The following is a 16,447-nucleotide window of genomic DNA, read 5'->3' as shown; positions in this document are numbered from 1 at the left end:
GAGGAGATGAAAGAAAGAGAGGGGAGGCAAGGGCCGGGTGCCGTCTACTACTCTGGTTATCCCTCTGTGGTTTTTCCTTAAAAGTTTTCTCAGAACCAGCAAGAAATTCCCCACTGAAACTTTGAATGCGTTTTTGTGCCCAAGTGTGTACATTAGTCTTTAATACATCCTGTTAATCTAGCCTGTAAATCAAGCATAAAGCACTGAGAATAAGCGCTTGCCTTTTGACGAATAGCCTCAATTTCAATTAATAGGACCATTTTAGCAAAGAGGGGAGGCCGGCGGGTGCATTCACGGCCGCTCAGAGCAAAGAGCCAGTTCACTCTGAAAACATCACACACTTACTACAACTCTTGACAGGCACACCCCATCTCTCTTTCAACATTAAACAGACAACACGGCGACACACTCAAGGATTACTGCGAGAGGATCCAAGCTGATGGCGCCGGCGGCATAATTGTGATAAATGACAGCCTTTTGTCAGCGCGCCGCGCCATGAAGCAAAGAGCACGCTTTTCTAGCTTGAATATGTGAGGGGGAGGATGGGGAGGGGTGCGTCCATTCACTTCACTTCAGCAGCTCCAGTATGAGAGGAAAAACATGCAATTTTCTGTGAAAGCAGATTGACTTTAATATAGTTTAAAAACATGAGGCAGTTATTCGACCCTTAGGCCTCCTGGCCTTGATAGATTTGGACTGAGTCCTCTTGTTGTCCCCTATATGTGGGGTGACAGGTTGCCAATAACGCTCCTACTTAATACTCAATGAACTGTCAACACTGGGCGAGTATGAAACACTTTTTATTAGTTTGCACTCTGTCCTGGAGGTGTAGCAGACAGCAGCTGTGGAATAATTTGACAGTGTACACATGGCATATGTCCAAGTTCCACATGGTACACATAATGTGTACGCCTCGTGGCTCCATGAGGAAACAAGGCACTTGACTGTACTGTACATCCTCTACACCTGCTGCTCTGGTCCGTGATGCCCCAAAACCCCCACATGTTAACAACTTAGTGAATGAGAGGCTCCATCCATTAGTCATGGCATCAAAAAGTTAACTTTCATCTATAGTTAAAAGGGGGTTAAGGGCTGGACAGTTGTTGTTTTTTTTTCTTCTTCTTCTTCTTGAAAATGACTGAAAAAGACTTTGAGACAAGTACAGACGACATCAAAACATGAATTTTAAGTGTGTTCTGAAACGGTAAAGGGATTACTTACATTGGTGTTCTGGCTTTGTAAACAATGTAGCAAAATAGACCTGTACTGTTGTTTGTGTTGCAGTAGGATTAAGATGATGCAAAAATGCTCATCTTTAAGCTCTACCATTGGACGATTTTATTTATGGAAGCGGTGTCTTTCATAAATAGTTGGCATCTTGAGTTAAGCACATTTTGTTGTGTTAAAATGGCTGCAGGAGGGTTTTAAAAGTAAACAAATAAGTGGTCCTAAAGTAAAAGGGACTGTACGGTGTGCTGCTCTGAAATCACCTCAAGCTGATGTTTACATTCTGCATTTAAATCAAATCAAATATGTCATAATACCAAAGAAACGCACTCCAAACACCACAGTTAGTGATTTCACTGATTAACTTTTCTGCTACACATATTTTTTATTTTCTTCTCTTACATTTGAAATTGACTCTTACAAGCCTCTAAAATGTATTCAAATAAGGAAAATCTAAGCAGGGGACATCACATTGAGTCGTGAGTAGACTTTGATTTAAAGCGCTACAAGCCTAAAAGGTTTGGATCCACTGGATTTGACTCTAAATTGAAATACTGGAGCACCATGAAGAGTGTGAGTTTTACAAGCAGGCGGCTTTTAAATCCTGGAGCTGTAGGGAAAAATAAATCATCACTCCTTTTGTATTAAACTTTTCCTCTGTGAAAGGTCCCTGTAAAGTGACGGAGGAAAAAAAAGTAAACTAAAGGTCACAGTCTGCATTTGGCATCTAATGGCAGAAGAGTATTGATCAAATTTTTCTGACAAGCCACATGACCTGAACTCACCGATGAGATGCTGTATATTGAGTTACAAGAAATCTGAATGCAACAAATTCAACAAATCTGTGGCAGTTTGGGCAGCTATGCAGAGATCAAAGAAGGGAATGAAACACTACGAGATGTCAATATACATTTTCTGGAATATTCTGTACAGGCCGATAGATGTGTTCACAGTGTTGAATATTAAAAAAAAAATACACTCCCACAAATCCCAGCAATGCATTTTAAGTTATTCTCAGCACAACAAAATGTGCAGAAAGCAAAGCTTGCCAAATGCTTTTCCACAGCTCAGCATTATGCCCATCACTGTTGTACTGAAAATTCAATACAAGTTATCTGTTTGGATGTGATACTGGCTCCGCTGGTCTGGGTTTTAAGTGTGGGTGTGATCACATGCTTTTGTGTATGCGTGTGTGTTTAGAGCGACTCCCTAGAGTTCATGGGAGATGAAAGAGGGTCCTAAGGGCGTCTCCGTGGGCTCCGGGCTGACGTGGGAGAGAGTGTGGCTTTGGGAGCGAGACAGTGTGTGATAATGAGAGGGAGGAGCTTTCCCCTGGGCCTGGCCCTCTCCCTGCTCTGAGCTCTGGCTTGGCAGGGTCGAGTCTCCTGGTTCTGCTCCAGACACAGTCTCGGCTCCTGCAGCGCCGCGCTCCTGCTTGTGTCTCTCCCAAGCTGAGCTCAGCTTCACAGCCAGAGCCAGCAGGTTCTTCCCCAGGAACACCGTGGACACACGGGGGTCCCTGTACCACAGCATGCCTGTGCCCCTCAGGGCCAGGGTTAAGATGTTGATGGTGACCAGGCTGAGCCAAGGGTACAGAGCCTCCTTACGGGGCCCCCTCTGTCCTGGCAGGCCGGTGGCCCCCAGCTCCGTGAGAGCCACACAGGGCAGCAGCAGCAGGAGTGCGTAGCAGTAAAAGAAGACCAGGCCCTCGGCCCAGATGGGCAGCTTCTGCTCCGCGACCCCTCCGCTCCCCGCCGCTGCTGCCCCGCCGTGGGCTTCCCACAGCCCCGCCTGCAGGTCCAGCACATCCAGCAGGTCCACCACCACCCACAGGAGCCGGCCCCGCACCTCCTGCTTCCTGCGCTGCGGGGTCATGTGGTCGGCTCCCGTCAGGATAAGAAACAGGGAGGGCAGGCAGATGGACAGCAGCAGCGTCAGGGTCTTCCTGGCCAGGGGGTCGGGCGGCCGGCGCTCCTGCCTGTAGTTATGGCAGACGAAGAAGAGCTTGAGCTGCAGCAGGGACAGGAACAGGAACCAGAGGGCGTTGGCGAAACCGCGACGCGGCGAACGCGCCTCCGACATCACGCCGGCCGACACGAAGCGCAGCGCGAGCAGGAAGCCCGCGTCGCCGAGCAACACCGTCGCACACTGCCACACACTAGGACCGCGAGCCCCCAGCATGCTCTGCTCCAGCAGGTAGAGGTCCACCACTGCCATCGTGCTCACTGTGACCAGGGTTGATACGCACACCTGGGGCGTGGGCACCATGCCTGAAAGAGACACAGAGAAGCACAGTGGTAAATCTGTTCCATCGTCACAAACTCTGCTCTCATTGCTCCACACAGCGCCACCCGTCCCCAAAACTCACAAATAAGAACATGCTTGTTTTTGCTCACGCTAATTCAAAACCGAATGTAAAATAATGTTGACGCTTGTTGCTATGGTTAAAGGCATCGGCTGCCTAGTAAGCAGTGAGCGCCCTTCATCTTTGGCCAGAGCTACATCTATTCTGGCTGCTCAAGCTGAGTAGCCTGTTAAATTGTGTGTTTTTTGTTTGTTTTTGTTTTTTTGGAACTCAGCGGCTCTTTGAATTAAATAGTCTTCATTTTCCATAGAGATCCCAGCTTTGCTTCTTTTTGATACTCAGACTTGCCCTGAGTTCTCTGCTGTTACTTTTTTCCGGTGAATTCTTGTTGTTTCTGCCACTTTTTTTGTATTCTTCTTATTCATTATTAATTAATTGTATTCAGGCGCTGCTAGGTGCCTTGTCAAAGCATTTTCTTTGCCTCTATAGTCGGCAGTATTTATCCTCATACTGTGCTGCGATCTTTAATCATTGCAAATCCCCCCCCTTTCATTTCAGATGAATATTGATAACTTTCTATTTGTTTGGAGATATGTTTGACTCGTGTCTTTGTGTAGACACTGTATAAGTCTGAGTGTGTGCATGCAGGCAATGCTAATTTGGCGGAACAATTTTTTTTCTTCTGTTGCAGCTCATATCTCAGCTCACAGACCAGATAAACCTCAGTATTGATACAGCGTGAGAAATGATCATTGACTTTACGGTGTAGGCGAACCAATGTTGGCCTCTTTATCGTATTTGGCTGAAAAGCACAGCACAGACTAGCGGACTGTCTGTTATCTGCTCAGCACCACTCGGGGGTGTCAACCCCTCAACTGGATCGATGCCATTATAATACAAAATCACTACCAGCTCAGATGTGTCGTAATGGCAACAGTTCAGCGTGATCGAGCGAGAGATTGACGGCACGATTGCGGTCTGTGAGAAAAGTCTGCCAGTGAAAAGCGAGTATTGACGATATCTTGCCGATGGAAGACGCATCACTTCCCTGACTGTAAGACTAACAGGAGCTGTGCCATCTCCTTGGTGCTGTCTGAATCATTGAAGAGGGCTGAGGAACTCCACTGGGTAAAAAAAAAAAAAATGGGGTTTGAGTTTTTGTGTGTGTGTGGAGAAGGAGAAGGAGAATGAGAAGGAGCATACGACTGCATGTGAAAGATTAATAGGCCTCTTGGCTGTCTACATGCCTAATAAAGTGTTACTGCGTGATCATTATAGTTCATAAATAAGCTCAGGGTGAGAAGGGGTGAAAAGGATGAAGAGGAAGACTCAAATGCAGATAGGAAATGACTTCCACCCACTTATATGAAGACATGCAGTTCACGCGCCAGCTTGGCCTGGATGAATCCAAATGTATTCATCACAGGGGCTATTGAAATGTCACAGACACTAGAGTTTGTTCTGAAACAGATGAATCTAAGAGATGAGGAAAGGAACAATCTCGGCTGATTAATCCGCTCTGAGGCGTGGTGGGAGGACAGGCGTGGATCATGCCAGCGTTCATAATATCTGATTGTCTATGGAGCCTTTTGTCTCACCGCTTACTGCAACTTGATTACCATTCCCCCAAAATTGAATGAATTGCACCAAGCGGCAGATTGAGAGGATATTGGAATTCAAATTTGTTTTTTTCATTTCTCGAGGAACAAACCCAATCTGCAGGGAGCGCGGGGATGGAGAAGTTTACAGCCAACGGTTGCTGCTGGCTTCTCCCTCCAGGTCACGCCTCTTAAGATATTCCTCCTGAGCCTTAAATTTCACTCTAGAAATGTCCCTGTCAGCCCGTGTTTGTGTTTTGACTCCCTGTCAATGCCATGTAATTTATTCTGTTCTGAGTGAAGGACTGGGATGACAGCCCGTGTGTCCACTACGCTCATCAATAATGACCCAATTCATCATTCTCCTGTCAGGGAAATGACACTGCTGTTGACAAGGTGAGGCAACCTATTTCGCTGTAAGCATGAGTAATGGCATGTAATGGTGCGCAGGTGAAAGATTTGTTCAGTTTTGTACTGAAAATCAATTTTCGGCCAAATTATTTTTTTTTTCTTGCTTGTATGACACCAGTGCACATGGCTCTCCCTCCATCTGCACCAGTGTAATCGTCCAAAAAAAAAAAAAAAAAAGCTCTCCAGTTCTTTACAGCACACACTGACAGGGATAAACGCACGCGTTGGGTTTGCCACTATCATTTAGTTTTCTATCAATATTGGGTGATTTCCAAGTGGACAGAAATCCATGTAGAGCAAAGATTAATTTGTGTTTACGCCCACTGTTTATCTCCATAAACAGCCCTCGTAGAGCTCCAAATCCCATCAAAGACCAGCTCCTCCACAAGTTATCACAGGTGCCTCCGGAGCACCAAGGGCATCGGGACATCTATGCCATTATGTGCAAACTAATTAATTAATAGAGAGCCAGGCCGTGTGCAATCCCTGATGAAGAATAAATCCCCTCTCCAGACTTCAAGCCACATGACTGAAACATCTGTTGATTTGTGAGGTGGCAGCCTGACTGCTGCCTGAGGGGCTTTATTGTTTCTATTTTATCACGTTTGGTTTTTTTTTTTTTCTTGAAAAAGAAAAATGATTATCATGAACTGCCCCAGCATGCAGCGCGACGTCTTGCATCCTCTGGCAATTTTAACAATCTTTATGAAACCGCTTCTCTGCAACACCTGTTTCATAACTGCCCTATTAACAGCAGGTATAGTGCTGTGGGTTTATCCGTGCATTGCTGGTAGTAAAGTGAAGATGTAGTTACCCAAACCATTCGTCTTGCACTTGGGCTCGATCCTCCTGGCTTGATTTACAGCGAATAGTGGGCTTGTTCTTCCAAGTGGAGGCGCAGCCGGTGACCAATAAAGTATCTTTTATTGTCGTTGATGAGCCGGGCTCGATTGTAAAGTCTTTCTTTTACAGTCCGGGTGTTTGTGTGGAGTCGGGCTCCAGGAGAAGGCTCATCTCGAGGCTGTTGGAGTTGGAAGTCATCGCCACTGCCACGCCAAGCAGACGCGAGTTTGTAGGAACCAAAAAATAAATAAAAACCGGCTCATACTTATCAAAGATTTCTCCCTCCGTGCAGATCTGGCATGACCGATGTCTCCGTGGTTATTGCAGAAGCTCGATCTGAATCTGGATCCGTCACCTCCTGCAGTGTCGGGTTTTTTTTCTTCTTTTTTTTTTGTCGTTGTTGGTTTATCTTGTGATACAGCTGCGGATGCAGAGAGCCGCGCGGGGCTCGGTGCTGCTGCTGCTCGGTCGGACTCCGGCTGTGCAGAGCAGAGCAGTCGTGGGGGGGGGGGAGTCGGTCAGAAGTGGAGCAGCAGCGGCGGCGACGCCAAATCATTAAAGTGGAGACCGCAGACCGAGAAGATGGCTCATGAGAGAGAGAGAGAGAGAGAGAGAGAGAGAGAAAGGGAGAGAGAGAGAGAAAAGGAGGGAGAGAGAGAGAGAGAGGTTGCAGAGCGCTGCAACAGCGAGAGGAGCTCGGAAGAGAAACTCACTCACGCTGTCCGAGTTCTGTTGTGGTGTTAATTTGTAAGCAGGTTACGTGCTGCGCTCCAGACCTCCCACCCTCCTCCGTTTCTCCTCCTCCTCCTCCTCTCCTCCACCACCACCACCACCAGCAGCAGCAGCAGCAGCTGTGGAAGTTAAGCTGGAAGATGCTATGAATATTTGAGAGGACCCAGTTACAGTACCCTCATTGGTTATGGTAATCACCATGATGCCACTTGCAAGAACAATAGTTGCATTGTTTTTGAGAGCAGGCGAATACCTTATTTACCCTTCCCCGCTTGAAATAGGAGCGGAGGAAGTGGAGCGAAAGATGCTTGTAGCCTGTAGACACACTTGGAGCCCAGGAGGCAGATGTTACAACTTTAATTAGTCCTCTCTACTTACTGTCGTAGTCACACAAGGAAATCATCCCTCTGTTGTAGATTAACTCATTACAGCCGGCTTACTGCGCGCTTAAACAGAAGGATTGGGAAATTCTGAGACAGATCTGGTCGAAAATTAATCTTTTGGAAACTGTTTAAAAAGAAGAGCTGGCTGATTTCCTCGTTCAAGAATTTAATTTTGGGTCCTTTGTCAGCCACAGATGCGATTTGAAGGAATTTGGTGGCGCCACCTCTTCCTCATGATCCCGCTCCTTCAAGTGCATCTGAAGGCATTCCCGTCTGCACCTTTAGCTCCAGCCCTCAGCTGCCTCGTTTTCTGAGGCTTTTTTGTGTGCCAGGTTCATTTTAGAGTGAGAGGTTTAATCAGACTGGTAGGAAAGGGGATGGAGAGTCATCTTTCTTGTCAGATTCAGCTCTGCGCTCTGCTGGCTTCCAAGAGAAGAGAGATTTTCCATTTTGCTCACTTCAGCGTCTTTTTTTCTTTCTTCTTCTCTTTTTGTTCCTTTTCACCCGTCGTCTTCTTTTCGCTGCCTTCCTTTCACCCCTCTCCTCATGTTTATCCCATTCTCTCCTCCATCCTGCTATACTATCCCTCTTCTTTCTTTCTTTTGGGGGGGCTTTTGTTCCCCGTGGGTGTGGTTGAAGGTCATTCTGTACACCGGCTCACTTTCGGAGAGGAGAGTGAGGGATAGAAGAGAACATAGAGAAAAGCAGAGGAGGGCGAGGGGCAGCCAGGCGGGCAGAATGTCCACAGGACTGTGCAGTCATCACTTTTAGCTTCAGACATGATCGGGGGAAGTCTGGAAGGTCACAGACTGTCCAAGAACGCTGAAGGCGTCAACACTGAGTCATGCTCCCCAGCAGACCCGAGGCTGACCTCAACAAACATGGAGGACTCAGTCCCTTCATCTTCCTCCTCTTGGCAGAAATGGAGACGTTGTCCTTTTTACTCCACGCATTCTTCTTTTGGGTGAGATTTGGGTGTGTTATGCTAGTGGCAGTTAATGTATCCTGTGACATGACTTCAGGAAATGTATCCGACTCCCTCTGGAGCCACAAATGGCTTCATTCAACTGTGTTCACATATAGTCCTCCCAGAGCCCTGTAAACAGACTTTGATGTGTAAAATTGGCAGAGTTCCCTTTTGAATAACACCTTTTCAGCGTGCAAAATTCACTATTATCTCTGAATACGCGACAAACACAGAGCAAGCTTTGTCAAAACGTTACTATCAGTTGTCGATGCAGTCTGACTTCGCTCTAACCCCTGACTCTCTTTCTTTATGAGTCTCTCCTCCACTTGTCAGCGAGTCTTGTGAATCCTCCGACATCTCCAGCGTGGAGCCTCAGCTGCCTGCAGTCAAGGCTCCTGTGTTTCTGCTGCAGCCTCCACACGTGATTAATCATCTGAAGTGGCAAAAAGCACAACACTGTCAAGACTGTGAGAGGGACCTAATGGAGTTGAAAATGGGATGTTTTGTCGTGATGCAATCCATTTTGTTTCACCCGTCGCCTGTTTGCTTTCACCAGGCCCTCGAACAGCAAATTCTTCTTCTTGTGCCAGGGACGAAAAAGTGAAGGCTGCCTCTATTTTAAGCAGGGATCCAGACGGCAATCACACCTCTTAGAAGTTTTGGTTGTTATGAAAATGAGTCCCGAATTTGGTCCGCTCCGTCAGGTCGGCCCTCATGCTCGTGTGAGCGGCGCTCCTCCGCTCTTTTGTGCAGGGCTGTGTATTGGCCTCGGCACAGTTCACTGGAGACTGAGGGTGAAAATCGTGTTCATTTTCCACGTTTTGAGACTAATCCACCGATTCCAGGGTGGAAAATCAGGTAAGATGCATGTCCAGCGTGAACTCAATTTATTTTGCTCTTTGTTGCTGTGTGTGTATCTGTGTCTGTTGGACCTAAACTGACCTGCCGTTCAGCCTCCCAGCTTCTCCCTCTGCAGCTGAAGGATTCAACATGAAACCTAATCAGCTGTATGACGCTACAATGGGGCTGAATGTGATAAAATGCCAACAGCGAAGCAGATTAAATGAACACGGTAATGAAGGTAATGAATGAGAGTGTTTCACACTGAAGACTTTAATTAACCTCGCCTCCCACCAGCCTCTCGCCACTGTAACACCTTCGCCACCGCATCGCGGCTCTCCAGTGTGCCGATCGCCCGGGGCAATTTATCAGGTGGCCTCGTGTGCCAGGGGCAATTAATCCTGCCTCCTGCCCCCGAGGCCTTGTCCTGCCTCTGTGTCCTTTATCTCCCATGTTTGCCACGCTTCCATAAGCACAATACTTCTCGTGACCTACTCACCCACTCTATCTCATCTCCCTCCATCGCTTCCTCTCTCCTGCATTTCTTTTTTCGCCCTGTTTTCTCAGATACAGAGGCACCTGCGACCACACACAGTGAACACTTCCTCACTGTCAGCAGTCTCTGGCAGCTTAATATGCACACATATCCACTCTTGAACAGATAGTCTTGTCAGATTTAAATGAGACCAAAGTATTCATACATAAACATACACACTCACCCATATTCATGAGGACCTCCTGCAGCCTTTTGCTTTACTTGTCTCCTCTCCCGTTGTTCACCTTGGTTACACAAATCCCTTCTCGTTGTTCAAATATTGACCACGACGATCACTGGCCACATTCTGACAACTTTAATACACCTCGGCTGTCTCTCTTTCTCATTCCCGTCTCTCCTCGCCTCCATCTACACACTCCCCATCCTGCCACGCCATGCAGTGCTACATCTTGTTAAAAAGGGTTAGTGAAGCTGAAAGGCCAATCACATTAACACGGAAGGAGTGTCGAAAAAGACTGCAGAGAATCTGGTGGAAGGGTCAAATCAAATGGACACTTTCCAGATTTTAATTGCAAATGTCTAATTGCTCATAATTATGAGTAATAAGGCTCTGCCGCGCTGATCGTGAATGGATCATATAGCAATTACTCACCGCTGTCGCTGCTGGATTTGACGGCGGGGGAATATATTCGTAGATTAGCGTTTAATCCCGGCGCCCAGGATCTCAGAATTCTTTGAGGATGTGCGGCTGAATGTCCTCGCCCACAGCCGCCGCGGAAGGCCCCGCCTCGGGTGATGGGCTGCAGCCATTTTATACTGGAGAGCACCCAGCTCTAATCAGTCATGGTGGAGGAGAGAGGATTTATCCAGCAGCTCGGACTCGAGGATGATTAGATGCTCAGATGCAGTGAGCGGGGTTAGCCATTTGGCCAGGGCATGAATGTTACTGTTCCAGTTCTCTCTCTCTCTGTTAAATGTCATGTTGGGTTGGAGGAGCTGACCTTGAACCTTGCTTTCATGGCACACCAGCCCTCTGCCACAGTTAAAGACTGATTACCGACACGATTCAATCACAGTAATTACTGCAGTTAAACTATTAAATAGCCCAAGGCCGAAATAACATATCCTCACGCCGCCACCTTCAGTGGAGGAGATACCTGGACTCCTGTGGAGCTGCATAATTAAAATATGATTACCTGTCTCTGGTGCATACTTTATTGTGTGCAGAGCTGAGGGCAAACTGTCTGCTATCCCCAAGTGGGTGGTCGTGTCCCATCCTCTTTATTTGCCACTCTTCAGGCTTTTTAAAAAAAAATATTTGTTCAAGCCCTATTTCAACAGTAAAGGACTATCTGGTCAGGGAGGCCGTGTGAAGTCTTTGTCTATCTTTAGATAAAGCGCTCGCTCCTCTGTCTACATAATGTGTCGTCGTCCGTGCTTAAGCACACTTTAGAAGCATCAGGCATTATCTCCGGCTGGTCAGGGAGGCTCTTTCATGGCATTGTGTGACATGAAAGGGCCATCTGAGTCGGTGGGAGAGATCGTTATCCGACACGGGCTGAACAGAAGGGAAGGAATGGGAGCTAAATGTGTGAGGCAGAGCCCGAGGGTTTGCTTTGACTCATACGCAACATCACAGCCTTTATACTAATCCATATTTAATTAGACTTTCCTTCGGTGCTCCCTCTCCATTTGTTTACCCTTGCCATGTTTTATGGGAGACGGAGGCAGGGAAGGGCATGGGTAGAAGATAGTGAGGTTGACATGGGATTACTATTAATAAGCACGGGAGGGGAGGGAAGGTAGAGCCTAGCGAGGGCTCCAGGGACGGAGCTGCGTTTCATTTCATTAGTAGCATATTGTAATTCAAATAGCGCCCATCAGCCCTGAAACAATAACCTGCCTCGACTTGTGTGATGTTTTGAAATTTCAATCAGTCTGTTATTATTGTGTTAGCGGATGCATAGAAACGCCGGTGGGTAATGAGTAGCGTTACAGACTCAAATGGAGTGATGGGGTCATGTAGATCAAGCAGCTGATTAACATTCATCAGGTGCTTTTGAAGCCTTTAGTGGAAATGATGTTCAGAGAACTTTCTGCTCCGTTAAGTTCAAATAAATGTCTTCCCCGTGCTGTCATTGGAAAATGTCTCAGGATGACTGACTTTTCATCAGATCCTTTATTTGAATCTGAGGGCTGTGCTCTGCTCCGTCATGGAGCAATAGAAGCTCGCAACTCCATTAAGCTGAATAAAATAAAAAAAAAAGCTTCTTTTTTTTTTCTTCCCCTCATTTTTGAAATGAACATTTCAATCAGTGTGTTGCCTTTGGGAAGGATGGCGTGTGAAGGTCAGTATATATATTCCAGCAGTAATAATTAGATTCTTTATTAGTCACTGCCTCTGAATTCAGCTCCAAAGAAGAATGGTGCAAAGGAGCAGCGTTGGCCGAGTGTTGACTTAATGTCACCCATCCATTTTGCTTTTGCTCTGGTTGGCCTCGCAGGAGCTGGGAAATGTGAGGCTCATTCATCACTCGGGTTTCTCCCTGGCTCTGGGCACCAACATGCATTCAGTCATAGCTGGAGTGACAGTCACACACACACACACACACACACACATTCTGAGTGGAACAACAGAAAGGCTGCACACACACACACACACACACACACACACACACAGATGCATCTCAGTGTGAATATAACAAGAAAAACTAGAATATAGTGTTTGGTCTCCACCAAAATGTTACGGCACATAAACACACACACACACACATCACATACAGATACTGTCTCGCGTCCGAACCCTGAACCACTCGTGTGGGTAAATATAGTTGGAGCTCTGTGAAGTTTTGTGATTGATTGACTGACAGCAGCTTAGGCATCTGTATTCTGGCAGCACAATGTGACACAAGTGACGTTCAGCTGAATGTTTGCGGGGCTCAGATTTTTTCATACATTTTAAAGTGATCCTGCATTATTTTCCGTGCTTATTTCTCCGATCCAGAGAGGAATCCCCATCGGGCAGTTCTGCAAGGACTTCAATGAGAAAACCAAGGAGCTGAAGGAGGGCATCCCTCTCCCGGTCAAGATCCACGTGAAGGTCCGTGAGTCTCTCTAACCCACCCCTGACCCTTCACACTCGGCAGGCCTCCCTCCCACCGTAGTGGTTAATTCCACCAGCCGCATAACATTACTAGAGCACTTCCATTATTCATACTCTCCCACCAAAGTAATCCTTTCCATTTGCATTCATTAATGAAGCAATGCCCAGAGGAACTTGGAGTCAAGAAGCATTAAGTGCATACAAGGAACACGAATTACTCAGAAAAAGAGGTGTTATGAGCTTGTAGATTTTATTTTACTCAACCTCTTATTGTTTGACTCGTCACGCCCCCCCCCCCATTCTCCCACCTCTTTGTGTGTTGTTTCAAATCAAGAGCTTGCGTCCTTTCGGCTGAATAAATATGTCTTGTAATGAGGTTTGTGATGGAAGGAGGGGAAGCCTAATCCTTTTTACAGCGTGAATGTACTATGATGTGCAATATGCAGCAACAGCTCTGCCATGCATGTGGGGCCTCGCTGCTGCCCATCATCGCCATCTGCTGGTGTTTTTTAGTTTTGTGTTTGTCCTGTTCACACTTTACTGTACGTGATTGTGCGCATGTGATATGTTTAAGCCTCTGAGAGGAATGTTTCTCAGATTTAAACTTTCACCTCAGACTTGTCGGTAGCACATCCTTTGGTGCCTTTCATCTTATTGTAAAGGAACAACTCGACATGTTGGGAAAGTCACTTCCTTGCTGAGAGTTGGATGAGAAGATTGATGCCACTCTGCAGATGTCTGTGTGTTGAGCAGGTGGAGCCGGGACGCAATTAGCTTAGCATAAAGACTTGAAATGGGGGGAAATAGCTAGCCTGTCCAAAGTAAAAAAAAAACTCTGCCTACCTGCACCTCACGTATCTCGTTTCTTTAAATCACAAACGTGTAACAGGACTAAGAGGCTAAGTTTCCAGTCTTTATGCTAAGCTAAGCTAAGCTTAATGCCTCTCATCTAACTGAGAGGCATGAGTTAAAGTTGTTGAACTAAGGAGCTATTAACCTTAAACAGATTAATAACTTTCCTTCTCTCGTCTCTCCGTCTTTGTTTGTTTTATCTTCATTTTGCCCATCAGAAGGAGCTCAGTGGGTAAATGTTTGTGTTTCATCTTCTAAAATGGAGGAAGAAACAGCAGCGACTCATCGGACCTTTGTAACCAATAGCTTTTCTGCTCCCTGTCGAAAGGTCACTACTGTTGGATAACACAAGTCTGAAGACAAATCACCTGCTCTGTGCTATCTTCTCAGCTCAGCCTACAGTTTATTACCCCGTGATTGTTTTTTTTTATTTTAGATATCGGGTGATCCAGAGTAAACTTTCCTCAGATGATTTATCGATTGTATCTGTTTGTCCGATTTTAGTACATAAAGGTCTTCTGCCAGAGAATGAATCGGAATGATAAGAAAAGGGTCAGAGCTGAAGAAGCTGAGGAGATTATTTTTATATTGGCCCAGAGGGAGGATGGAAAGGGCGAGTGAGCGAGCGAGCAGATGGCCTCTTTCAACTCATTAGATGTGTTTCCATCCACCTCTTTTATGCACATTTTTACTTTGCACAAAAAAAAAATGTGAGTGGAAAAATTCAACATAACCATAAAATAAGTTTCACCGCTCTGCTGAGGTGGAAAAGTTGTATCTATAAAAGCAAAATGCGGTAGAGTGATATGGAAGCAGATTTGTTGATGACGAACATGAAGCTTGTTTCAGACATCTAACCAAAAGCCCGTTCAAAAAACCCCAAAACACAAGAGAGAACGGTTGTAGGAGTCATTCTTGCAGCAGAAACAGATCTGACCTTCCTGACATTAAAACATGAATCAAAAGAAATGTCATGTTTAAATCAAGTTTTCTACATTGCTTTTCTCCGTTTAAGGTTTCAAATGGCGCTCTTTTAATTATGTTACTTTTAATCATTCATAAAAAAAGACAAAATGATGAATTACTTTTTTGTTTAGCGGTGGGAACCAACATATCTCATATTCTTTAGTAAAAAATACACGTTATGGTGTAATTTCAGTTTTTGTTTCTGTAACTTTTGCAATGAGCATGGTCAGTAATTAGGGAGCCGCTCAAGGTATATAAAAAAAACAAAAACAGAAGCACTACTTAAATCTGGTTGAAAGGATGAAAGAAAAAGCAGCGACTCCTGATTCACAGGGAGCTCCACCACTGAAGGCTGAAGCCTCTGATGAAGACCAGCGAGCTGTCGATACGTGTTCGTCTCAGCTTTAATCATAGAGCATCAATTATAAAGGCTTCTTAACTTTTTGCAGTTTAACGAAGCAAAGTGCTTTGAATTTTTTTGCGGGGGTTCATTCTCTCGTGAATTGTAGGTCCAAACTTTATTATGTTGGTATTTCAGCTTTGAATTTCAATTAGAAACTGTTTGAAATCAGTCTCACACGAGAACTTAATGACTCATGCCTGTGCATCGACTCAGTTTTATTCATTTCAGTGATCATCAAGGGTCACAGACTGAGAAACTGTTTCTTTGGTCCGGGCTGTAGCTAACGTTATGGACACAGAGGACACATTCACAGTTTTGTTTATGGAATGATAATGAGGTTATTTTTAACGTTTACATCCTCCAATTACACAGAATAACACATGGTGGCTTTTAAAGGCTTTTTACATTCAACTTTGGGTATTTATTGGCATCAAACTTAAACCCAATAGATGATAGTATTTCTCCACCAGAGTTGTATTCCTGGCAGTGTGTTGACTGCTTTAAATCAGCTTTTAGTAACCGTAACCAGTAACATCAGGCCTGTCAAGCTTTGCATTTCTCCACATGGTGAAATGGTGTGTGTCGGGCTGGTAATGGCGTTAGCTGCAAAAAATGCTGTTTATTTATTCAATGTTCCATGTCTTCTTCATGGATCATCAACTGGTGAGGATGAGGACTTCTTGCCTGGAGAACACAGCTGCAGCCTCAGATTCTGAGCGTGATATTATGAAGCCATCAAGTGTATCTTTTAAGACGGAAAGACTTAGAAATTCAGCCTGAGCGGTGTTTTCAAACTCATTAAGCGAACAGCTGATGGTGACAGTTTTCATTTCAGCCCGTAAATGACCGCCGCCGTCTGAAATTACACACTCATTGTTTCAAAGATTTGTATGAATTTTGATAGTCAATCTGCCGCCATTATCATTAACTTCATACAGCATCTGCTTACCGAAACAGAAAGTTTGACATGTGCGCCGTTAGTTGGCTAACTAAAGAGCAGAGGTAGTGAACAGTCGAATAAATGAATGAATGAATAAATGTGAAAAACATTTTATGGACTAATGAATCCTGGCTGTATGTTTTAGTTGTGATTCTTCTGTCTCCTCAGCCTGACCGAACTTATGACCTGAAGATCGGCCAGCCCACAGTGTCTTACTTCCTCAAGCAGGCAGCGGGCATTGCAAAAGGAGCCGGCAAGACAGGTGAGATGTGCTGCTGCACTGATGCGTCTACTCTCGCTCCAATCTTCCCCCCGCTGAGTCCATCCTGTAACGGACACACGTCTCTCCCTCGGCTCGGTTTTGAGCTTTGCTGTGATTGA

General features: G+C 45.6%; 2 protein-coding genes across 3 annotated transcripts in view; one reads left to right on the top strand and one right to left on the bottom strand.

Moving 5' to 3' along the window:
- mrpl11 (mitochondrial ribosomal protein L11) overlaps positions 1-16,447 on the top strand; it is a 35,390-nt gene that overhangs the window by 16,788 nt on the left and 2,155 nt on the right. Inside the window, exons 3-4 of the mRNA XM_068715507.1 lie at positions 12,807-12,902; positions 16,235-16,328. Coding sequence (XP_068571608.1) covers positions 12,807-12,902; positions 16,235-16,328 — 190 coding nt within the window. The remainder of the gene's footprint in view (positions 1-12,806; positions 12,903-16,234; positions 16,329-16,447) is intronic.
- On the bottom strand, positions 819-10,057 carry tmem265 (transmembrane protein 265). 2 transcript variants are annotated; one of them, XM_068715505.1, is made up of 2 exons: positions 10,026-10,057; positions 819-3,497 (listed from the first exon to the last, which is right to left on the bottom strand). In XM_068715505.1, exons 1-2 carry the CDS (start codon positions 10,033-10,035, stop codon positions 2,437-2,439), a joined length of 1,071 nt encoding a protein of 356 aa, XP_068571606.1. In that variant the 5' UTR covers positions 10,036-10,057; the 3' UTR covers positions 819-2,436. The 2 variants fall into 2 exon arrangements, with proteins under 2 accessions (XP_068571606.1, XP_068571607.1); XM_068715506.1 differs by lacking the exon at positions 10,026-10,057 and adding an exon at positions 6,356-6,781.

This window comes from Cebidichthys violaceus, unplaced genomic scaffold (genome assembly GCF_023349555.1).
Source record: "Cebidichthys violaceus isolate CVI_PGR_0920_01 unplaced genomic scaffold, fCebVio1.0.p SCAF_2, whole genome shotgun sequence".
Classification (NCBI taxonomy): Eukaryota; Metazoa; Chordata; class Actinopteri; order Perciformes; family Stichaeidae; genus Cebidichthys; species Cebidichthys violaceus.
Note: the sequence above shows the minus strand (reverse complement) of the source record. Positions and strands in the feature narration are given on the sequence as shown.